This window comes from Rhineura floridana, chromosome 3, assembly GCF_030035675.1.
Source record: "Rhineura floridana isolate rRhiFlo1 chromosome 3, rRhiFlo1.hap2, whole genome shotgun sequence".
Lineage (NCBI taxonomy): Eukaryota > Metazoa > Chordata > Lepidosauria > Squamata > Rhineuridae > Rhineura > Rhineura floridana.
In genome coordinates, this window is record NC_084482.1 from 49,293,616 (window position 1) to 49,317,676 (window position 24,061).

At 42.5% G+C, this 24,061-nt stretch overlaps 2 protein-coding genes across 3 annotated transcripts; one reads left to right on the forward strand and one right to left on the reverse strand.

Annotated features, from left to right (window-relative positions):
• The first annotated feature begins 2,694 nt into the window (after positions 1–2,694).
• COG1 (component of oligomeric golgi complex 1) lies at positions 2,695–18,139 on the forward strand. 2 transcript variants are annotated; one of them, XM_061615682.1, is made up of 15 exons: positions 2,695–3,164; positions 4,260–4,504; positions 7,046–7,227; positions 7,879–8,049; positions 8,148–8,304; positions 9,360–9,570; positions 10,247–11,035; positions 11,729–11,875; positions 12,612–12,773; positions 14,380–14,507; positions 15,428–15,536; positions 16,128–16,237; positions 16,326–16,404; positions 16,790–16,822; positions 17,975–18,139. In XM_061615682.1, exons 1-14 carry the CDS (start codon positions 2,808–2,810, stop codon positions 16,805–16,807), a joined length of 2,865 nt encoding a protein of 954 aa, XP_061471666.1. In that variant the 5' UTR covers positions 2,695–2,807; the 3' UTR covers positions 16,808–16,822; positions 17,975–18,139. The 2 variants fall into 2 exon arrangements, with proteins under 2 accessions (XP_061471666.1, XP_061471665.1); XM_061615681.1 differs by lacking the exon at positions 16,790–16,822.
• A 365-nt stretch (positions 18,140–18,504) lies between these two features.
• VCF1 (VCP nuclear cofactor family member 1) lies at positions 18,505–23,414 on the reverse strand. The gene is made up of 3 exons (XM_061615683.1): positions 23,156–23,414; positions 21,582–21,678; positions 18,505–19,154 (listed from the first exon to the last, which is right to left on the reverse strand). The coding sequence occupies exons 1-3, from the start codon at positions 23,200–23,202 to the stop codon at positions 18,909–18,911; spliced, it is 390 nt and encodes a 129-aa protein (XP_061471667.1). The 5' UTR covers positions 23,203–23,414; the 3' UTR covers positions 18,505–18,908.
• Between the last annotated feature and the right edge of the window lie 647 nt (positions 23,415–24,061).

Sequence of the window (24,061 nt, forward strand, 5' to 3'; positions counted from 1 at the left end):
AGGAGCGGTCTCACTACCGCCGCTTTTAGGCAGTCAGGGACCACTCCCTCTCGCAAAGAGGCAATGATTACCTCCTTGGCCCAGCCGGCAGTTCCGGTCCTGCCAGCTTTCACCAGCCAGGAGGGGCAAGGATCCAGCACAGACGTGGTCGCCTGCACCAGTCCAAGGATCTTGTCAACATCCTCAAGCTGCACCAACTGAAACTCATCCAATAAATGAGAACAAGTCCGTGATCTGGATGCTTCATTGAATCCAACTGCTATAATATTGGAGTCTAAGTTCCGACGAATGCAAGCGATCTTATCTTGGAAGTGTCCAGCGAACTCTTCACAGCGGGCTACAGATGAATCTATAGTATCCCGAGGGCCAAGATGTAAAAGCCCTCGTACAGTTTTAAAAAGCTCCGCTGGGCGGGAGAGTGATGCCTTAATACTGGCAGCAAAATATCTCTTTTTTGCTGCCCTCACTACTGCTATATATCGCTTAAAGCAGGCACTTACCAAGGCATAATTGCATTCGTCAGGAGTTCGCCTCCATCTGCACTCAAGCCTCCTCCTCTCTTGCTTCATCGCTCTCAGCTCCGAGGTATACCATGGAGCTGTATGAGCTCTACATAGGAGGGGGCGCATGGGAGCGATCGTGTCAACCGCCCGGGTCATCTCCGTATTCCACAGTTCAACCAGGGCTTCAACAGGAGCGCCAGTCTTCTCAGTCGGAAAATCCCCTAGAGCCCTTTGGAAACCCTCAGGATCCATTAGTCTCCGGGGGCGGACCAATTTAATAGGTCCCCCACCCTTGCAGAGGGAAAGGGTCGCGGTAAGCCTAAACCTCAGCAAGCGGTGATCTGTCCATGACAATGGGGTAGATGAAAAACCCCCAACCTCCAGATCACCATCTCCCTGTCCAGTGGCGAAGATCAAATCAAGGGTATGTCCCGACACATACGTTGGGCCAGTAACAAACTGAGACAGCCCCATGGTTGTCATGGACGCCATGAAGTCCTGAGCCGCCCCAGATAAAGCAGTCTCGGCATGGACGTTGAAGTCCCCCAGTACCAACAGTCTAGGGGACTGCAACAGTACCTCCGAGACTACCTCTGTCAGCTCAGTTAGGGAATTTGTTGAGCAGCAGGGCGGGCGGTACACCAACAAAATTCCCAGCCTGTCTCTCTGGCCCAGCACAAGGTGGAGACACTCCAAACCAGTCGTCACCTGTACAGGGTGCTCGGTGAGTGAGAAAGAACTCCTATAGACCACGGCAACCCCGCCTCCCCGACCTTCGGCTCTACCATGATGCTGAACCGCATACCCAGGTGGGCAAAGCTGGGTAAGAGCAACTCCTCCCATATCACCCACCCAGGTCTCGGTTATGCACGCCAGGTCAGCCGCCTCCTCCACAATTAAATCATGAACAAGGGAGATCTTATGCTGTACTGACCTGGCGTTTAACAACAGCATATGGAGATCCGAAGGCTGACTGATAGGACACCCAGCAGTCCTGGGGATGTGAGGAGAACCGGAACGGGTCACAGACACTACTTGTCTGGGACGGGTTCCCCTTACCTGGCATGTTCTCCTCACAACACCATACCTCCCATTACCCGTCACTACGCTAATTAGGGGCCCCGAAGGTCTCCCCGGTTGATGTATAATACACTCTCCCAGGCACATATTAAAAAAGATAAAAACACCAATACACACACACCTGATCACATTCATACCAAATGATACACATTTACAGCAAAACACACAAAGAATTCACACACATACACACAATCAATAATACAATACAGTAAACATACACATAGTATACTCAGACAATATTAAAATAACTACAACACATTCCAACTAAAAACTCATACACTAATAAATATTATTAAATATCAATTATGTGTTTATATCAAATATTGAATATTTAATAATTTTTATTTGATTTATATCCCACCCTTCTTCCCAGTAGGAGCCCAGGGCAGCACAATTAAATACTGTAATAACTGTAAATGTATTTAATAAATATTAAACCATTTGAAGCTACTCTTGTTCAGGTTATTCTACCTAGAGATTAGTAGACAGTGACTGGTGAGGAGAACCTGGATAATAAATGCTGGGAGTTGAGAACATTCACAGTACATTAATGCTAACATTTTTTACAGGGGAGTGAATGTATGCAACAGAGATGGAGGTGTCAGGTGGACTGAACAGAAGGCAGGAAAGACAGTAGGAAAAGATTATCCGCGGATGCCAGCAAATGAACCTGCTGGGCTCTTCTCAGTTGGCAGAGCATTGAGCTACAGCCCCACTATAGCAGTGATAATCTTTTTTGGGTCATGGACTCCTTTGAGAACCTGATGAAAGCTATGGACCCCCATAAATAAATAAAAGCAGCTTTTTTTTTTGAGCCCTGTTCACGGATCCCCCTGAAGCCCATCCATGGACCAGATTAAGAAATAAGAACCCCTGCTCTATAGCTATAATATGCAAAACACCTTAGGGGCAGGGCCCTGTTATTGCGAATTATATTATTGTTGTCATGACTAGTACTACTATTATTATATCACAATGATATATTTTATTGAGACAAGAAGACGTTCAGCTGCCCTCAAAGGGTAGATGGAAAGACACAGCAAGACTCCCTGCCCTACACAAATATGGCGCCAGGGGAAAAGCTCACCATCCCCTCCTAACCGAGAAGAATCCTGCCCCTCTCAAAGATGGTGACTGTGACACGTCAATGGGTGGGTGGAGGTGAGGGCAAGACGGCCGGTTCCGGGTGACGGAGAGGGGTTGTATGTGCGAAAGGCAATAGCGATGGCGGCGGGGGCTGAGGCGGCGGCGCTGGACGCCCTGAAGCGGGGCGGCCCCAGAGCCGCCGAGGCGCTTTTCGAGGCTCACACGGCGGTGGAGCTGAGGGCCGTGGAGCGGCAGCTGCGCGCTGACATCGAGGGGAAGCGAGAGGAGCTCCGGCAGATGGTCGGGGAGCGCTACCGAGACCTCATCGAAGCGGCCGACACCATAGCCGAGATGCGCCTTAGCGCTGACCACCTGCTGGAGGCCGTGCGGGGGCTGCAACAGCGCCGGGCGCGAGGACGGGCCGGTGGCGGAGTCGGCGGCAGCAGCGCAGCCTCATCTAACGGCCAACACACCATGGGACGGCGAGCGAACGAGGTGGGGACTGGCGGGGGGCTGCTTTCTTGCTAGCTAGCTATCTGCTTGGGTTTCGTTTCTCCCCTCCTGTCGTGCGCCTTTAAAGCAAACTCTCTCGTCCCTTTGCATCTCCATGGTGGAAAGTGCTTCATCTGTTGAATTTATACCTGCCTCTACCTTGCAGCTGTTAAAGGCGCAGGAGCACTGCTTCCTTTCTCTCCGAAAAAAAAGGAACCCTAATGACAGGTTGAGAACAAAGGTGGATGAAGGGGTGAGGGGATACCAAGAACCTGGGAATACAGTTAATATGAGTGTTGGCATTATTTTGAAGGGCCAACATAACTACCTTCTACTTTTTAAAGTTTTGTCTGAGATGCAGGAGCCCCTGGTGGTGGATGCTCACGGGTACTTCTGAATAGGCTAGGTTTGGAAACTGGTTCAGTAGAAAATGGGAGTGTGGGGGGGAGAGACTAAGGATGCATATGTGTCCCCACCACTCTTTAGTTCTCCAAGTTCTGCCAAAAAGTATTCTGTTTCTTATCCAGTAACGTTTTGAGCTTCACAGACAAGCCCAAAATCTTAATGAATTAATCCACAATAGTTGCCACCTGCTTCTTTGTTCCGTAATGTTGTTGATTGGAAACTTCCTACCTGTTAGAATATACCCAAAAAGCAGAAGAAGTGTGTTAAAGGATTGGGAGTAATATGATGCTGTTATATTGATAAAGCTAAAATATGGATTGGCCTGGACAGTGTTTTGATAGAAGACCCCTTGGGAGTCCCATGTAAGTGTCCCAAAAGAAGAGTTGAAAAAAGAAAAGAGTGTTAATCTGTGTTCAGTGAACTTGTGTGTGCAGCTTATACCTTTGTCTCCCTGACATTATTATAATTGGCTATCCATCCTTGTTGTTTACTAGCATAGCCTCTGTGAGTTTCCCCCTCTTCCCTGAGAGTTAATAAAGATGGTTAACTGCATGGTTTTATATAACTACAAACTGTAACTCTGGATATATACTGGCAACAGTTCTTCCTCCAAAATGCTTTCAAACCATGTGCAGGTAGTGTTTTCATGGCCAGTAATTTATTTACAGGGTAGACATATTTCTCCCTACCTAGACAGTACGCCAGTCACAGGAGAAGTTCTACTGCTTGGCAGCACAGATCCAACTGCTATTACAGATTCCTGAGAAAATCTGGAGTGCTATGGAATCCTCTCAGTACTTGTATGCCACACAGCTGTACCTGCTGTGCTGCCACCTCCAGTGCCTCCTACAGTTGGATTCTTCTGGTACCTGCTACAGCCCAATTCTAGCACGCTTCCCTATCCTTGCACGACAAGTAGCAGCAGCTAGCCATTTCCGGTAAGCAGTCTAATAATGTTTTTTCTAGCCTTGCTCATCTTATTACTGTGATGCATTAGTTTCAGCACAATTGCATTACTGTAACACACTTTATGTGGGGCTGTTCTTGAGAGCAACTTGGTAATGTCAGTTGGTGCAGAATGCTGCAGTGAAAATTTTGACCAGTGATGAAGCATGTGATCCTTCTGTTTGTATCAACTGCACTGGCTACCTACCAGTTTTGTCTCCAGGTTCAATTCAAGGTACTGGTTATTACCTTTAAAACTGCAAATGTCTTGGGACCATGCACCTGAGGGATCGTCTCCTCCTATCTGAATCTGCCTACGTCTTAAGATCAGCTGATTCAGCCCTGTTATTTGTACAAATGTCGACTGAAGTACAGCTGATGGCAACATGAGAGGACCTTTTCTGTGGTGTTGCTCCATATGTGGAACTCCCTGTCCCAATAACTTATTTTCATTACTGGCATTCGGCTGGCAAATGAAGACTTTTACTTTTCAGCAAGATTTTAATTCTACTAGTGTTTAAGTTGTCAAGTATTATTTATTGGCAGACTTTCCAAGTCTCTTCTCCCCCCCACCCCGATGCTATCTGTTATTTTTGTTATGTTATTTTATTATTGCCATTTAATTGTTGATGGATTTTGCTGGCTGCTTTGAGCACTTCTGTTAGGAGTGGGAAAGTAAGATAAAAATGTTAAAATAAATAAAAAATATGAAAACTTGTTTTGACAAGTAGGCCTTCATGTCCGAAGAACTCAGATTTTGCAAATGGCATCATGTGCTTAGTGATACAACTGCAGTCCCATAGTTTTGGCTACCTACCAGCATCTTTCATAACTATGGGACTGCAGTTGCATCACTAAGCACAGAACAAAGTATCTAACTGGAAATCTGCCAGTTTCCATAAAATCCTGAGAATTTTTGCTATCTAATTTCTACTACTCATCGTTGTGAAGAATTTCTGAAAAGCAATAAATAGTGTAGCTCTTAAAACTTGAAAACCCAGTGGTGATGTGTGTGAGAGATGAAACTTAAGCTTTGTAACCTGGCTGTTGAACCAGGTTCTTTGATAATTTGCACACAAGGAAGCAAAGAGTTCAACAAAATTAAACAAGCAACATTCAAACGGTTTCCTGAACTGGCACTAAAATAACTTGAAGCTCTGATGTGTTTGGTTCTTTCACTTGCTTTCATTATGAAAAACTGAAGGAAATGTGATGGTAATTGGATAGACTCCTGAGGGCTGCCAAATGTTATTGTCTTGATGCTGCAACAGAAGAAAGTATGCAAGTAAATGGGTGCATGTGCATTTCCAATTCAGAAGCTGGAACTGTGCAATTGCAGCCCCAGTCACTTTTTGCGAGAGTTCCCATCTTACTAAACAGAATAGATTATTGACTCTGTCACAGAGACTGTCTGGTCCTCTGTGTTGCACAGCCCCAGCTCTGGATTATTGTTTTCAGCTTCAGGATATGTGTATGTTAGCTGACTGCACACACATTTCTTCCTATAGAATCTGGGCAAATGTCTTTTCGGTTGTATCAGAGCCATATATTAACACTTTCCTTGATGTTGGATTTCAACATTTCCTGTAAAGATTGATTGCTGACTTTATTCACACAATCATGTAAATGACCTTCAGAGAGAGAAGGAACTAACCTTGGACTAGCATGTAGTTGTGAACATCCAGCCTAGACACTTGGTTCAGGTCATTCTGTTGTTTGTAAGGTGCTCCCTCAGTGGAGTGATGATTAGCCTGTGCTTAGCAAACTGTGTTAGATTTGGTAGTCCACCTAGATTGGTGTTCATAGTTTAGTAATGTCCGTTATCTAATAATTTTGGAAGTAGGAGTAAAATAGGGAACTTTGGGGCAGTAGATTCTATTTAGGCCTGCCTCTGATCCTTATTGGCATTGGCTTTATGTATTTATATACGATATGCTTGCTACACATATGCCACTTTCTTGCCAGAGCAACAACTTTGGATACTTTATAATGATGGTTTACAGTCTAAAATTATTTTAAAAAAGAAAGAAAAGGAAAATAAGCATATACCTGCTGCAATTCTATACCCATTTGCCTTAAAGTAACCTCCAATGGATTTCGTGGGATTCTTTCCTCCTGTTACATAATTACCAGGTAGTCTGGCCACTGCAGGAGACAGTTCTGGGAAGAGGGAAGCCAAATAGCAGCTGCACTAGCTGAGGTGAAGGATGGGGCCGCCTTGCCTTGTTCTAATATGCCAGGTGGAATGGTTGCTGTTGAAGGCAATTCTGGGAAGAGGGGAGCAAACTGGAGTTGTTCCCAGCCAGGCTAATATAGGGTATTTAGATCTGCATCATGTTAGCTTTAATATCACTTTTTAATTTATTAGTATAGATCTGGATTATTATTTACCCAAAGTTTACTCAAATGAATCAAGCAAAGTAAAATAGCTAACAAAGCTGCCAATTCCCCCCCCCGACTCTTGCTTTTAACTTCAGAGTTCTCTGTTGAGTGTTGTACATCTCTTGACTGTGCCTCATATGTCTATCAATTAGGTCAACAATCCTACAGGAGAGCAAGTCGCTACTGAAATGCCAGACTGTTTTGGACCAAGCAATAGCAGAGGCGTTATGTTCAGCCATGCTTCTTGAGGGCAGTTCTCCCCGCCAGGCTCTTGCAGACTTCCTGCTGGCCAGGAAATCTGCAATTCAACAGCTTCTGGATCAGCCCCATCATGGTCAGTACAACTGCAATTTTCTCCTAAATCAGTGTACAAGCTCTGGCCACGTCTTCTCCTGGTTCAAAGCTTTTGCTTTGATCAGCCAGAAACTAAGCTAATCCTATTTTGCAGACTTTCCTCCACACAGAATAAATTTCAGTGGTAATTTATTGGTATCAGAAGTGCCAGTGTTCCCCCACTGAAATAGTGATGGCTAAATGAGTATATCTGCCATGTCTTTGGGAAGTCACTAATAATACTCAGTTTAAACTGCCATAGTTTTGAGATTATTTCACAGCCATATTAAAGTATGTTTTCAATTCTAAAGTAAGCTGCTTATTATTAGCATGGCTACAAGTAATAACTATTTTTCCCCAGCATACTTTCTTCATTATGGGTTGTATAATCTAGCATTCCCATTTCTGTTGATTAGATAACATTTAAATAACTGTTTCTCCCTCTCCAGTTGAATTTTGAGGATATGGAAATATGTTAATTATCAAGTTATCTCATTTTCTTTGCTAGCTAGGGCAGCAGGTACAATGCAGGAAAGAGTTTTGTCCATGAATACAATAATACTTCTGCCTTTTGAGATTGATGTTCTTAGTTGCCTAATAGGAACATAGGTATGGATGCTATTATTCACTGTCTATTTATTTAAAAAAACAGATGCTGGCATTAAAGCGCAGGTCTGCTCCTTGGTGGAGCACCTAGCCACAACCCTGTATCAAGCTCATGTCCTCTTCTATACCCTGCCAGAGGGAATGCCCTCAGACCCATGTCTTCCATGTGGTTTGCTCTTCTCAACCCTGGATACCATCACGAGCCAGCATCCAACAGGTGAACAGCAAAGCCAGCAGCAACTCTGCAAATTAGCATTTATTGTCTGGTCGGAGCCTGGTTTAATCCTCAGTAACTGAACCTCTCTACACTCCTAGGTAAAGGTATCACAGTTCTGAAGGAAGAAACCAAGTTGAGCAGCTCATTCAAATACTTGCCACCTTCTGTCACAGAATTCCAGCCAACACTCAGAATTCTGGCGCATCCCATTAGCCAGGATTACCTTAAAGACACTCTTCAGAAATGGATCAATATGTGAGTCTGTAAGGAACGTGCCTCACTGGAAGTATTTGCCATTGTGATCCAATTGAAATGCACTTTGTGTGGTCTCTTGTAGACTTGTGTAATACTCTGGTTGTGTAAAATCATTGTGCTTTGTACTGATCATCTGGATTCTGCAGACCGAATGAATTATGAATGAGATGCAACTTTCAGAAGTGTGTATGGATATTCTCTGTCATGGAATCTATCCCTCTGTTGGTCTTATCTTAGATACTGCTGCTTCCAATTATCTTGGGGTTGTCACTTAAGTGTGATACTGACCCAACTGGCAGCCCTAATTGGTAGCAGCCCGTGTGGTGGAGCTGCCGTCTTGACACTGACATCACTGTGCCTTATGTGGCTGGGATGAGGCTGCATGGGTGTGCCAGCGAAGCCAGTCCAGCACTCTTGAGAGTGCATCTGTGCAGCCCTAAACTCACCATCGCCCTGCCCTGCTCCAGCTTTGTTCTGAGTAGCTGCAGCAAAGCTGGTGCTGTGAGGTTGGCTCTGCAGCTCCACCCCACACACCACACAGGCCACTTACAGGTCCAAACATTGTGTTTTCTCTAGCTGCAAGATGGAGTTTTGAACTCTCTGATTTTTCTCTTTGTCACTATTGATTTAAAATTCTGCCCTCTTCATGCTCTAATCACTGCAAAAGTGGAGGCTCAACATCCTTCTTGAACTTCCTTCCTGAAAACACTGCTGTGATAAACACTGGTGAAAGATACCAATTATCAGCTGCTCTTTCAGAATGTCATCTGCTCTTGCAGGATTCTTACTCTTCCATCTACCCATCCTGTTTTGTTCAGGGAGAGAGTGAGTTTATCTGTACCCTTTTCTCATCACATTGGCTTATTGTTGTGTATGTTTGACCCTTGTCATAACCAGCACAGTAAAGGCTACAATTCATACAAGTCCATAAGTACTTTTCAGTGTGGGTTTTAAGTACTACGCAGGAAGAAGTAGCTCCACAACTATTATGCAGAAAGAAATAGCCCCAAAGGAAGTCATGCAAGTACCTACTCACCTCCCAGCATTTATTTCAGGTGCAATGATGACATCAGATCTGGGATCACAAACTTGTTGGTGTATGTGAAGAGCCTTAAAGGTTTGGCTGCAATCCGTGATGCTGTATGGGAGCTGCTCACCAGTGAGTCCATGAGTCAGAATTGGGAGAAGGTATGTCACCGGCTCCTTGACAAGCCCATCTCTTTCTGGGAAGATTTGTTACAGCAGCTTTTCTTGGACAGATTACAGGTAAGGTATTGTCAGAGCTAGGTAGCTAAAAATTTAACAGATTCAGCCAAAATCTGTTATTTGCCATTGAAGTGGAGCTTTCTGGTTTTGGACAATAGCTCCTCCTGAATAGGATTAGATCAAAGTTGTTGGTGATGTATTAGGAGATTTCCACTTTGATTCTCTTTATGAACTCGCTGTATAAAAGGAACTTTATTCAGAAGAATCACCAGATTCTTATCATTAATAGCAAAATACTGAGGGTATCCAAAGCAAAACCAGTTCCTGTTTCTTTGATTACCTGTTGTGTCCTAACTCCCTAACACACTTTGGATCAATTATTCCCATAGTGTAGACTTGCCCTTTATACTTGGACACACCTCCTTATTTAATTTCTAAAGATGGGAACACTCTTCGCTGCACATTTGGCAGCAAAAAGCTTTCTATGCTAACTAGCTTTCCAACTTGGCCTACTGTCGGTTCCTTTGACATCCATTTTGAGTGGAATTATGGAAATAACTTTTGAGGATAACAAAGGGGCAGATCTCAAGGACATTCCTCACAACCTGAAAGTTATAGGTTTTGTACACCCAGTTATTTCCTGCTATGTCTTCAAATCATCTCCATGTTTCTGGTTGGTACTACAGTGAATGATGCATCACCTTTTGTCTCTGTGTAATGAATTTTTCTTTTCCAGACTCTGACAAAGGAAGGATTTGATGACATTTCCAGCACCTCCAGGGAGCTCCTTGTTCTGGCTGTACAGGAGCTTGAAGCTAAGTTTGATACCTCTGGCCACAATAAACATATACTGTTCGAACATAGCATGGCCTCTTTCTTATGGTTGGAGAATCCTAATGACTTGCCACCTGATGCTGCCTGGATCAGCGTGGCAAACCGTAGTCAGTTCACAAAGAGTGGGTTGTCCATGAAGGCTCAGGCTCACAGCCCCAGAGTTCAGAGTTTCTGCAGCGCTCTGGATTCCAAGCTGAAGGCCAAGTTGGATGATCTTCTGTCCTACTTGCCCTCGGACTCCTCTCTGTCTAAAGATACTCTACACATGCAGTCTAGGAACTCTGCTTTTGATAGATTTGCTGATGCAGGCACAGTGGAGGAGCTTTTGCGCAGCCACTGCATCCGCTGTGTGGATTATGTGCTGGGCTGCATTAGGGAAGAGCTCCACCATGCTCAGGGTATGCTCCAGGGATGCACAGATGCTTTGCACAACCCCAAAATCAACACCATTCTCTTCATGGCACGGCTGTGCCGGTCACAGGGGGAGTTGTGTCCACATTTGAAGCAGTGCATTCTGGGTAAATCAGGTTGCCCAGAAAATGTGATAAGGGAGCCCTGGCCTTTGAAAAAGATCGGAAAAGGGAAAATTCAAGAGGTGAACCCTATAATGGCTAAATGGCAGGAATTAAAAGAACGGCTGCTGCAAGAGAGTCTGTCTGCCTATCAGATTTGGAGCACAGCTGTTGTTAAAGTGAGTATCTTTCTTGGACCTGGTTGGATATCCCCTTCCTATCATGCTTTGTGTTGGTTTTGCTGCATCTAACACTGTTACCTCCCATCTTCTTATAAGCACAAAAGTTTATTTTGTTTGTGGGGATCCTGTAAGTATGTGCTTGAAATCTGTAACAGATTGTGAGAAGACAGAAACATGTCTGGGAAGTATTCCCTTGAGTGCAGAAAGGTCCTGAATGTGCTAGAAAATGTGATGAGGGAACCCTGGCCTTTGAAAAAGGTCGGGAAAGGGAAAACTCTGGGAAACTGTGGCTATTTGATATGCCTTCTCCCAGGGCTCTGACAGAGTACTGTATTTAGCTGGGATAGTGAACCAGGGTTCTAAAGTCAGAACTAATTGTTCCTAATTCTTCCTTTCCTCTGTATCTGTATCTGCCTCCCAAAATGCTAAGGCCAAACAAATTCCTTCATTGAAGAATGACCTTTTGGTAGAAATATTAATAAAATGAAAGAAAGGATTTAAAATGAAGGAATTGAAATTGGTGGGACACAGATGATGTTTAAATGGCAAATGGCAATTTTCAGAATTTTAAATTTGAAAAAAGGCACTGTGTTTGTGTTGCTTCTATACACTGATTTACGTGCCTCAAATCTGAAGCATAAAGAAATTGGTTCTGATATTCTCCTGATTTTTTTTAATATTTCACCTTAGGTTCTGGTTCAGAGTTTCACACAGTCATTGTTAAAGGATCAAGCTGGATCCATTTTAGCAACAGCCACCAACTGGGAGGAGATTGAAATTGAGGAAGAGACTGAGACTGGAAGCAGCGTAAAGTCCAAGATACGGCTACCTGTCCAGGTGGGGTGGAAGGCTGTAAATGCACAACACTAAAGAGCTCAGTGTTATGATCAGTCTATATGATGTTGTCAGTTTACATATGAGAAAGGGGAAATATCCAAAATTGTCCAATAGCCCAGCAACAGAGCTGAGACTCGAGCCCAATTTTCCCCAGCGCCTTATTTGAGAAGATTACAAAATGTCATGAAAGTGCATGGTGTGGCCTGAAAGCCATTTGTGTGTTTTTTTCTTGATCATACCTCCAGTGAACAGGACTGACAATTGATAGGACCCAGTGCCTGCCTCTAGCTTCAAGTCAACTGGAAGCATAAAAGGCCTGTCTCTTTCCCCCTGTTTGTGTCAAAATATGTTTTGAAGTTATATTTATTAATACTAAGACGACACAACTAGTACTAACTTGTGCTGTTAGATCTTAGAAATGTATAGATTTTGATGTCAAAATTGAGAAGATTTGTATGTAGGCTTTAGCTGGGGGAAATAATTTATATCAGGGGTGACTAACCTTTGGCCTTCCAAATGTTGGGCTAGAATTTCCACCATCGCCAACCGTTTACCATGCTGGTAGGGGCTGATGGGAGCTGGAGTCCAACAACATCTGAAGTGCCTCAGGTTGCCACCCTTGTGTTGTACCACTTTGTGTAGTTGATGAACAGCATCACTATCAAAAATATGGAGCGGGCAAAGTAAAAAGCCTTTTCAAGAAAGCATAACATTTGCACCATGGTATTCTTCACAGCCATCCTGGTGTGTCCAGTCCCTCCTTTTCAGCTTATGCCAAGAAGTCAATCGAGTTGGAGGTCATACCCTTCCCAAGGTCACCTTGCAAGAACTACTGAAGAGTTGTATGACTGAAATACTCGCTAGCTATGAAAAACTGTCAGAAGAGAAACAAGAAAAGGTGCGTAGTTGGAGTCATTGCACATTGATTGACTGTATTACGTTTGACTATTCTGCTCCAAAAGTGTGTTTGAAAACACAGGAAATGAAAAATGTGAAATAGTTGAGAGCAAAATTGCTGCTTGGCGCCTACTTTACAAATTCTAAAGCAGGAGTAGCCTACATGGTGCCTCCAGAGGTTGTTGCATTCCAGCTCCCATCAGCCCCAGCCAGCAAGGCAGATAGTACTCCAGCATCATCTGAAGAGCATCACATTACATGCTGTCAGACCAGTTGGAAAACAGAGGGGTATATATTTTGGGACTTTGGGATTATACTGGATTGTATCTGACTGAGTTCTACTTGGAGTTTACCACTGACATTTGTGAAAGTCACTTGGAGACCTTTTTTTGTTTAGCAGTTAACAAATAAATTTGATTAATAATAAAATAAAATAATAGACCTAAATTGCACATGTCCATGAATTTCAATGGGCCTACTATGAAAATGAGTCAAGTTGGATACAACACACTGTTTGCCTTTCCAGATTTTTATAGTAGCAGTTGATTTCCAAGGTCGGTACTGAAAAAGTATGCTTGAGGCCTGATCTTTGCCCATGAGTAAATCTGCTTTGAAATGGGGTTGCTTACAAGCACGTGTGTGTAAGATTATGACATTAATCTTGTTTTCACTCCTCCTACAAAAGATGAGAAAGGGCCAATCATGGAGCAGTTCAGTTAACATAGGTTGGAAACTTTTTTCTGTAAAATGATCTCACATGGCTGGGGGAAGCATCTGAATGATGAAGCCACATGAGCACGGCTGATCATGTGGGTCTTTCTCATTGAATTCTTAATGGGGTGATGATTATGTGGGGAAACCTACGTTTGTATCATTCAGACACAGTGTGTGGCATCACTTTGCAGATTCCCACAAGAGCAATTAACAGGTACCTCCTAGAGCAGTGGTTCCAAAACTTTTGTCCCCTTGAACCACTTGAAAACAGCAGAGGAACTTGGCAGTCTCCTTATTTTTCTGCCTGTTGTAGCAATTATTTTGTGCTATGCTAGGCACTATATGATTTTTAATTGTATTTTTATTTTTCATTTTTGTATTTTGTTTATTGCAATTTGTATTTCATGGAATTCAAATTGTAATGCAATAAAATACCATATGAGAAATAAAAGCAATAAAAATAAACTTAGAAATAAATATGAATACTTCATGTGGACATGCTGTGGACCACCTGAATGAAGCTCATGGACCATTGATTGGGAACCCCTGTCCTAGATCAAGTTCACTTAATGAATGGGGTTGTATTACGAGAGGTTCCACAACTGGCCCTGTTCTATCTTCTGTATGTAAGTGCTGTGATTCTTTGAGGGATGCATGGATATGATCTAGCAGTCCCCACTATGAGGTTTTTAAAAATTGAGATTCAGAAGGGCCTACTAAACACATTCATGGGCTAGTATATCAGGGTACTTTTTAATGCTGTTGGTACAGGAGCACTTGATGACTAAAGTGATGATTAAGCTTTTCTTTTAAAAATGAGTGAGAGAGCCTGGCAGTCCAGACATTTGCTTAAGAATAAACCTAATAAGACATTTTTCTTGCCCTATTTGTAGAAAGAAGGGAAGTTACCAATCACTCAGAACAGGGCTTTGCAACTCTTGTATGATCTTCGGTACCTGAATATAGTCCTGACAACTAAGAATGAAGATATGAAAAGCAGCAGAAGCAAGCAAGACTCCAGGTACAGTGTGTTGTAAAGGGTTGAGTGTTTCAACTGTTAAGATTACTTCTTGCTCTCCTTGCAAACCTCAAAATGTTGCTGTACCTTGTGTGCTCGTCAGCATATTCTGAGATCTCATCTGATCATGTGGTATGTATGTAAGGCTACAAACAGGGCTAGAGAAATCCCAAGCGCTAGCTTGCATAAAAATCTTAAATATTTTCTCTGCCCTGTGCAGAGCTGTCTCTGGGTAATCCAACATTTTTATGGCAACCCTAATAGCAGCTGTTTATTAGAAAAGTCAGTGCAGTTACAGGTTTATAATAAATTATGCTGAGGTGGATAGGACAGACTTCTTGGGTGCAGATCAATCTATGGCTTAGGGCAGGGCTGTAAGCAGGTGAACCTGGATGAAAAATCATCTATATCCCATTCTTGATTATTAGTCAATCAGAAAAAGGCTCACCTCACGACAGTAATCATGAGTAGCAACCCCCCCCTCTGTAGTATGTTTACTGCGCATAAACAATGTTTTAATGAGGAACCACTTCACACAAACCCTTATATACGTCAGAAATAATGCTAATTTGTCTGCACATACACTAATGTTCCTAGAAACATGGGAAGTCACAAAAGCTTCAGGGAAAGGTTACATCAATGCAGCTTGTTACAGAATGCATCTGGAAGGCATCAGGTCAACTGTTATTGGAGACTAGAATGTAGCTTTAAATATTCTACATTCCTTTCTCACTGCATTGAGAGACAGTTAAATAGCTGGTTAAATCAACAATAGTTGGAAACTGATTGAATTCCTGCTTTTTGTGTTTTCATTTGTCTGTTTTGGACTCTTTCCTGTTGACTGTCAAAAGCATTTCCCTGTCTAACAGCACCTTTCCCCCCTCTGTGTTTCACCATTACAAGCAAGGCTCTTCTTATTTCAGGGTTGAGAAAGAGACTGACTTTCTGGAGAGCTATATAGATCCCTTTGACTTGGATGTGTTTACTCCGCACTTAAACAGCAATCTTAATCGCTTGGTGCAACGAACCTCTGTAAGTTCAGGCGAAACATTCCGTAATAGAACATAAATGTTGCAAGTATGTTTGACTATTGTTGATCTGCTAAACCAGTTTTATATCACAGGATACAGTACTTAATAGGATGGTTTACTGAGTAAACATCAAAGTATGTAAGCTATGTAGTGTACTTTATCCCTTAACGATTAATGTAACCAGTGCAAATATAAAAATTAAGAAAAGGAAAAAGGCTTGTGTATGTATACCATTGGATAGTGTTATAAGGGCATATTCACATATTGGATCACACTTAATCATGCAGTCCGATAGTTCTCAATTATGCACCCTGTTCACTGTATGGGCTTTTTTTTTTAAGGTCATGGATCAGTTTGTGAACACTTCAGCCCAAATGAAATACTATAAAAGTTAAGCTGAAATCTGAGAAAGAGGGAAGCTCTGGTGTTAAAAACATACGGACAGGTGACAATTATAGAGCATCCCTTTTGTTTAAAAAGCAACACAGGAAGTACACTTAATCAAATAGAATCCTGTTTGTGGTTGACTGAACACTTGGCAGTTGAATCTTCTGCCATTACAACTAGACAATTACCTTTTTCTCCACTCTAGGTTCTGTTTGGCTTATTAACTGGGGCAGAAAACCAGTACACCAGCCGAAGCAGTAATTTAACTTCTCAAGAATTACATAACATTCTACCTCTAGCATCTAGTCAGATCAGGTATGTGACTCAAGCTATAGGCAATAGAAAGTACTTGAAACAAAGATTCCAGGAGTGGGGAATACCTTATCACTGTTTCCTCTTTCAGATTTGGACTGCTGCCACTAAGTATGTCAAGCTCCCACAAGGCTAAATCAGCTCTGAGAAACACTGAACATAAGGCTCAGGTTGGTCCCTTTATTCCAGCCTGTATTTTCTCCTTCTCTCGCCAGATGTCTATCAGAGCAACTAATGTTAACAATCCTTTTTTCCTTGGAGAACCAAGGGCAAGAGTAAGTGGGAGAATTTGTTAAAAGTTTCTTTTGGACACCTCAGTAGCAGCATACATTTTCCCAGGTTTGAAAGGCAAGTTGTTTTATAGGGTGAAGATGAATTACTCAGATATCAAATGGCTTGACAAATCTCACATTGAGCTATAGTAGGAGTTAATAGCAACATTAGGATATACTAGTAGACCTGTCCAGTGACAGATCTATAGTTATTTTCAGCTTATCTTTAACAGTAGTATGTTAAAGGAATGCCTGTCTAACTGTCTTGTACCCTTCTTTCTAGTATGATGCTGACCCCTGAAGAAGCCTTACTGGGGTATTAAAACTTGTGTGAACCGAGTGGCTTCCCTCTTTTTCGTAGGCTTCTGTGCTTAGGCTTGCTTATGTAGAAAATGGTTGTTCTGATACAAATATTTGTTCAAGTCCATAGAACATGATACCTTCTGTCAAACTACCAACTTGATAACTTGAGAACCTGAATGCTTACCAGAAGCTACAGTGGAGTGGATTATACTTTTCGTTCTGCATTGCCACGGAACCACTATGCTCTGCAAGGTCTTGAAGGGCAAGGTGGACGTTTTTCTGGTGTTCTTGCTCCTGGTACCACAACTTCCACTAAAGTGCTGCTTCACCCTCTATGTATTTTTTTACAAGTCTGATTTTATCTGTTGTTGAAAAATGAAATTCCCACCCATATTCAAACATTAATAAGCACTGAGAACTTAATCTAAATAGAGTGAAAGCATCTTTTGTTGCTATGGCTGGGTGAAGGTTGCACATACCCTGCACAAGCTACATATATATATATATATACATATTATGAACCTCATGTTACATAAGCAAATCTGCATCCTTTTCTGCTTGCCATTAAGAAGCTGCTAGTGTGGTGTAGTGGTTAAGGAGTTGGACTATGACCTGGGAGACCAGGGTTCGAATCCCTACATAGCCATGAAGCTCACTGGGTGACCTTGAGCCAGTCACTGCCTCTCAGCCTCATGAAAACCCTATTCATAGGGTCGCCAAAAATCAGAATCGACTTGAAGGCAGTACATTTACATTATTTCTTTATGCTAATAGAGCAAGTCTTTCAAAATAAGGGAAAGGTTTCAAAAAATTACGTTTTAGGTAAGAAAATGGACTTCCTACGTCTGTTCATCAAGTTATTGTTTGTTGCCATATGTGGTATAGTAGTTTATTCATGCAGAGCTTTGGGGCTGGATGTCTAGTGTCTCCAAAGCCCACTCAGGAAAAGAGAAATCCTCTGAACCAACCAAAGAGCTTCAAGGCAAGGGTGATTTGTTTCTTCTACAATTCTCTGTGCTATGCAGCGAAGAGGGATGCATCTCACTTTAAGCCCCTCTGTCTGGTTTTATGTAGCTACTAACAAGTCTGCTCTGAGTGGAGTCCAACTTTTAAAAAAGAGAAGCAAGTAAGTGACATTGTCTTTTTTTTGTGTTAAAATTAACAGATTCCAGCTGCTGCCCTTATAAAAGCAGAAGAGATGCTCCGGCCTGGTTCCCTGTTCAGGCAGCTTGCAGCAGAGGAAGAGGACACAGCAGCAGCACCATCTTTATTTAAACTTGGCTGGCTCTCTAGCATGACCAAATGATCCAATAAAATGTGAATGATTGTACTTCTGACGTTGTAGAAGCATCTAGTTCAACTTAAGCTTAAGGGAATTGAATTGAAGTTCTGGAACTTATTGCCGAAGATACAGCATCCATGGCTTAGGCAACGTAAGCTTATTAACAGGAAACATTATTTTAAATAGCTGTTATGTATTAAGATACCTAAAGCCAACCGACCCTATGCCATACATAAGCAAAGCAATGGGTTCTGCTTGATTTTAAGTACAATAAGAAAAGTAGTTCACACACTTTTCTTATAAAGCCATCTTCCACTCAACAGTTATACATTTAGGAATCTTATTAGCAGTATTTTCAAATACCCTTAATACACATGAATGTTCAACCTTTGGAAATATTAATTTACCATAAAAACATATTCACTATTTATTGAAATTAAAAAAGACTTATAAAACTGAACATAAATGTTTGAAAGGATTTTACATAAAGTATCGGTTACTAACGAACAGATTAAGAAGTCAGACTGGACTTATAATGCACTCCTATAATACAGAAGTGGACTCTCAGATCCATGATGACATGTCAAAGATATCCACTCTCCCCAAACAGAATCCTATAAAAATTGCTCCAAAGCCCCTTTTGCATTGCAATAGTGCAGCAAACCACAAGTAAACAATTGCCTGTTAACCTGTTATTCCAAATACAGAACTGAAAAGGCAACAGGCATTTTGTGCAATTTTAACAAACTTTTAAGTTGAAATATGCCATCACACAGTGCTGTCCCCCTTCACAGAAGGCAGGGAACTGCTAGGCTCATCATGTTGGAGGACGGCCCCTGCTCTGTAAGCTGTGGAAGTGTGCTTCCTTCAGGATCTGGTTGATGTGGAAGTAAGGACCTTGGCATAGTGCAGACTGCTCATGGAAAGACTGAGGCGGTGTCACAGGACTTGATCCTGGCATCATCTGGTGTAGGCTGGTTTCTGGCCCACTAGCTCTGTCAGGGCTACTTATGCTGCTGCTGCTGCTGCAACTACTGGTACTTCCACTCTCACTGCTGGAGGACTATGGGACAAAACATCGACAACGCAAGTCTTAGTTTTAATTCATCATGTACACATCTCAAGTAGGTATTTTTTCTAGACAGTTATCTCCTCTGCTGGGTGAATAACTGATCCTGTTCTTAATGAATCCTGTAACTAACAAATTGCACGTTCAGCAGTGCTAACAGCCATAAGAACCTAAAAACAGTTATATTCCATTGCTATGATTTCCCAATGCACTAAAAAATGCCACCATAGGCTGCATTATCAAAGACCCCAAATATTACTCTTATTACCTGTCCAAAAGCTAGTTTATAAACATGGCAACGCTGTTTAAATTTTACGAAGTTTGTACATTTTGCTCAAAGAAGTTACACTATTCTCAAAACAGTTTTTAAGACAAAAAGAACAACCAACCTATAGTAGTAGTTTGAAATTTTGCCCATCTGTTTGAATTTCTGCATTAACCCATTCCACAAAGTAGTATGAAACACAGCACACAAACCACTGATAATGAGCACTCTGCACCACAAGACTAGCCAATCAATGGCACTTGCAAAGGTCTATGAACTGTGGTGCCTGCAAAAACCCTTTCAACTCAGCCACTTTTTTACCTGCCCCACACTTAACATCACGTATGATGTCAGGCATAGGGTATTAGGCTGTGGCTTAGCCAAAACAGTCTTGAATAAATTAAATGGAGAGGCGTGGCAAGTCTAATTAGACTCATGGACCAGAGGTTCCCATTGCCAATCTACGCACACACCTATCTTCTTAATCTACTTCATGCACCTGAAGTAGCAAATTTGGGCCTACTACAGCTCATTCCACAATAAATCAATTGTCATTTTTACAAGACAACATACCAGACAACTAATTGCCAGTCTCAGTGGTTTTTAAAGCACCTTTGAACGAAGAACTGTACAAAGGTAATCACTAGACAGCTTTTAAGTTCACCTATAGCATTATGCAGTTCTACATAATACAATACAATGTAATTATGCACCTGTACCTAAAAGCAGATCAATGTTTCTACATTTGATAGATGACTGATAGATATGCCACTCCTTCTCCTGGTAGGAGCCCAGGGCAGCATAAGCTAAGGACTACCAAATAGCTCCATGACCAACTCTACCAGACACGACCCACACATTTCAAGTGCCAGGACAAAAGCAGCATGAAGAATTACATACATCTGAATATTAACACTCAAAAGCCCTGTTCAGTTTGGACTCTACAAAAGCAGCATGAAGAATTACATACATCTGAATATTAACACTCAAAAGCCCTGTTCAGTTTGGACTCTACAGGCCTGGGATCAGAGACTAAGTTCTAGCAGACTTAACTCTGAGTCACTATAACATTTAATGTATACATTTAATGTATTGATTTCTGAAGAGAAGCCCTAAATATATACCAGGGGGAAGATTTTACAGTTGAATTCAAACAGCTTGTACATAACGGTGAATGAACACTACAGGCTATTGGTGCAGTATAAAAATGGGCAGTGTTTGGAAAGTAGGAGCTTTGCAGTACTAGCTGCATTGAGAAAGTAAGATTTCTGAATTGTGTCAATTATATTTAACACATGAAGTCCTAGTTCATGCATATATGTAACTACCAGCAAGAGGAACACCCATGGGCTGAGAGTGTTCAAGCTGCTCTATTCTTGCTTCAGAGGTCCTCAATGGGCTCAACTGTCTAGTTGACAATGGTCAAAGGATGACACCAGAGAAAACCACAAACAAAGGCAGAAACGCTGTCTGAATAATCCTAGCACCATATAGATACCATGATGTTTGTTCCTGGTACTAGACTTGAATGTGATTGTATGAGATTCTTTTGTAAGTTGCTGTGAGAGCTTCTTAGGACTCTAAAGCAGGATATAAGTATCCTAAACAAATGAGTGAATATATAACTCACATGCCTTATTTAAACAATCAGGATCTATGCATCAGCTTCAAAAGCAGAAGCAAGATCTTCCCTACAGCAATCAAATCAAAACTGGTAATTTTTCCTTTAAAAAAAAAGCTTTAAGCCAAGGCGGTTTAATATTAAACAGACTATTAAATATTAAACAGACTATTAAACATATTCGACTAGCTTGTTGCACTAGTGGAAGCCAGCAAGGATCCTACTAGTGTAACAGGAATTCCCTCCTCTTCCTCTCACACCCTCCCCAAATCTGCTCTGGAGGGCTAAGAGAATGCCCAGAATAGCGTAAGGCAGGAAGAGTGGGGAGATCATTCCAACCAGGCAAGCAGAAATGCTTGTGCTGATAAAACAATCTCCTTATTGCTACATTGAATACAACCCAATTATTAATATAATCTCATTATCCTTCATCTGTGCACACACTTAACTGCACAGCCCCCCCGCCCCGATATATTGATTAGACACAAATTCCCAAAACAATACCAGCTCAACCATGAATTTGAGCACATCTTACCTCTGTATCCCAAGAGTCCTGGAAAATGGCATTTCGGCTACTGCGTTTTGTTTGTGGTATGTGGCTATCCTCCTCTATGCCATTTCGTCTCCTCTTCCTGAAGCAAGAATGGAAGAACAGGACAGAATTAGCTTAGTTGCAGTACCTAGCATACTTTACTAAAACCATGTTAGCGTAGTTGATGTACCTAGCATACTTTAATAAAACCATATATTATTCCTCTATGCTCTTATAACATTATCCCATGTGATGGAGTGCATTACTGAATTAGGAAAAGTCTATTAATTTATAAAGTTGCTCTTGTTATTGACACCATCACAACATTAATATGCTTGATAGTCTCAAGTAGTTTTCCTTTTTATTACACTGGATTTTCCAAATATGTATCAGTAATGAAAAAAGACCTAAAATGGCCTTCAAGATACTTATTTTTTCAGACCACCACAAGTATTGACAGAGTGGCACAAAAAATACATGGCAGGTGGAAATGGACTTCTAAGTTTTGAATAAGGAAGAGGAAGCAAAAGAACACTCTATAACAGACCTTTATTGACAACTGGGTATGGTGTACAATTGCAGTATACAAACCATAACTAGCCCTTGTTCACAAAGTGAGTGTAGTGCAGGGGATAAACAAAATTAGGATTGCACTATGCGACTGTAAATCATGCTCCCAGTTCAAATCTCTCCTCAGCCATGGTCTTGCTAGGTGGCTATCCTTTTAGACTCGGCCCACATTTGCAATACAGAAATAATACAAAACCAATCTTACAAGGTTGACATAGGATTACTAAGATAGTGGTCTGCGTGCATGATTAAACCCAAGCAGACCCAGGTTCAATTCCCCACTCAGCCATTAGGCTCACTTGATGACTTTGGGCCAGTCACTATTTCTGTCTTAACTCATATTATAGGGTTTTTATAGATATAAAAAAGGGAAGGGGGAAAAACCACACATACCATCCTAAGCTAATCGAAGGAAGAATGGGATTCAAATGTTAAACATTCTGTCGCACAACATTTATGCTGCAGTCCTAAACATAGTAAACCGCACTGAACACAGTGGGACATACTTCTAAGGAAAGGTGCATAGAACTGCACGGCTGGTAACCTAAATTTCGAAAGCGGGGAGGAGGCGAGAAGGGAAGAAACAAGGGAGAAAATGGAAACGGGTGTATATTTAACCTGCGATGTCAAAAGCCTCGTTAAAATGGCGTTAAGATAGAAGACTCCCCTTCACCTGGCCCTACCGTCGCTGGGAAACTTTGTAAGAAGGGGCAGGCACAGTAACGTTGCGATTCACGAACAGCAAATATAACAACAATAAGCATTTTAAGCAGACAGCCCTTTCCGTAGACGCCGCTCGTCAATTCCCCAAAGGACAGCCTCCTACCGGCCCTCTCCCCAGGTGGCAGCTCTCACAGCCTTCATCTCCGTCGATGAAGCCAGCCAGCCAGCCAATCCTCCCCGACTTCAAGAGCACCACTCTGCCCCCTCCGTCCCTTCGAAGTTTTCCCCCTCCGGCCACCGTATATTCCTTTCCCCTTTCCTCTCGCGCCCGCGCCCTCTTTCACCTCTGTCGTGCTCCCCGCTCGCTTGGCAGCGCCCCCCGGCAACTCATGGCGGGGCTGAGACGTACCAAAAGCAGTGAGGACAGGAGGCCTCACTACTACTATATCCCCAAAACTATATCTCCCCACCACCTCCTCCTTCTTCTCCTCTCCTCCTCCTCTTTCTCCGCCTGCTGCAGCTCCTCCTCCGCAAGCCGCCGCTTCCGGTGTGCGCGCCTCTTGCGCAAGCGCAGTGACAGCACAGTGAGGCCACGCCCCTCCCCCTTCCTCCAAGACACTTTCGTCCTGTAGGCGCATTGGCTGCCAACACAGAGGCTGTCCCTCTAGCACGCATGCGCATAAGGTGACTGCACAGTGAGAGACGGACGCATGCGCTTTTACAAAACTCGACTCCCTTGACTTACGAATGTGTGGAGGCCAAATGTTTCACTTCCGGCAGAGGCATACGTCGTAGTAATAAATAATCTCGTAATCGAACAGCCCAGTCTTGTGAATGTTTATTTTAAGAATGCATGATTCAAGATAAGGTTGGGCCGCACGACTTCAGTGGTATACCCACTTTTCTGGGAGTAAGCCCGGACCCCCCAGCTCAATGGGATTTACTTCTGAGTAGACAAGTACAGGATTCTACTGTAAATGCATGTTCATTAGAATAAAACACGTATAAGATCGACCTACGGCACCGGCATTACACCACAGATACAGTTGGGTAACACTTCCCACACACTGGCTTTCTAACATTACGTGGGTAACCATGTCTGCCTTCCGTTGAGCGTTGAGTTGGCAGACAATTTAAATTGCACCCCGAGGTATTTTTTGTGGGGGTATCTTTTGCCGCAGTTTTCAGTCTGAATGTGAGAGTACTTCAGTTGATTTAGACGCATCGATTCACAGCTTCTGTTAACGAAA

Excerpts from the sequence above, each read along its gene's own strand:
- COG1 (XM_061615681.1), top strand. The coding sequence starts at position 2,808 with ATGGCGGCGGGGGCTGAGGCGGCGGCGCTGGACGCCCTGAAGCGGGGC. Across the intron at positions 9,571-10,246 it reads TTTTCTTGGACAGATTACAG|ACTCTGACAAAGGAAGGATT; the intron begins GTAAGGTATTGT and ends TTTCTTTTCCAG. Across the intron at positions 16,238-16,325 it reads CTAGCATCTAGTCAGATCAG|ATTTGGACTGCTGCCACTAA; the intron begins GTATGTGACTCA and ends TTCCTCTTTCAG.
- VCF1 (XM_061615683.1), bottom strand. The coding sequence starts at position 23,202 with ATGAGTTGCCGGGGGGCGCTGCCAAGCGAGCGGGGAGCACGACAGAG. Across the intron at positions 21,679-23,155 it reads GAGCGGGGAGCACGACAGAG|GAAGAGGAGACGAAATGGCA; the intron begins GTGAAAGAGGGC and ends TTCTTGCTTCAG. Across the intron at positions 19,155-21,581 it reads AGGACTCTTGGGATACAGAG|TCCTCCAGCAGTGAGAGTGG; the intron begins GTAAGATGTGCT and ends TTTGTCCCATAG.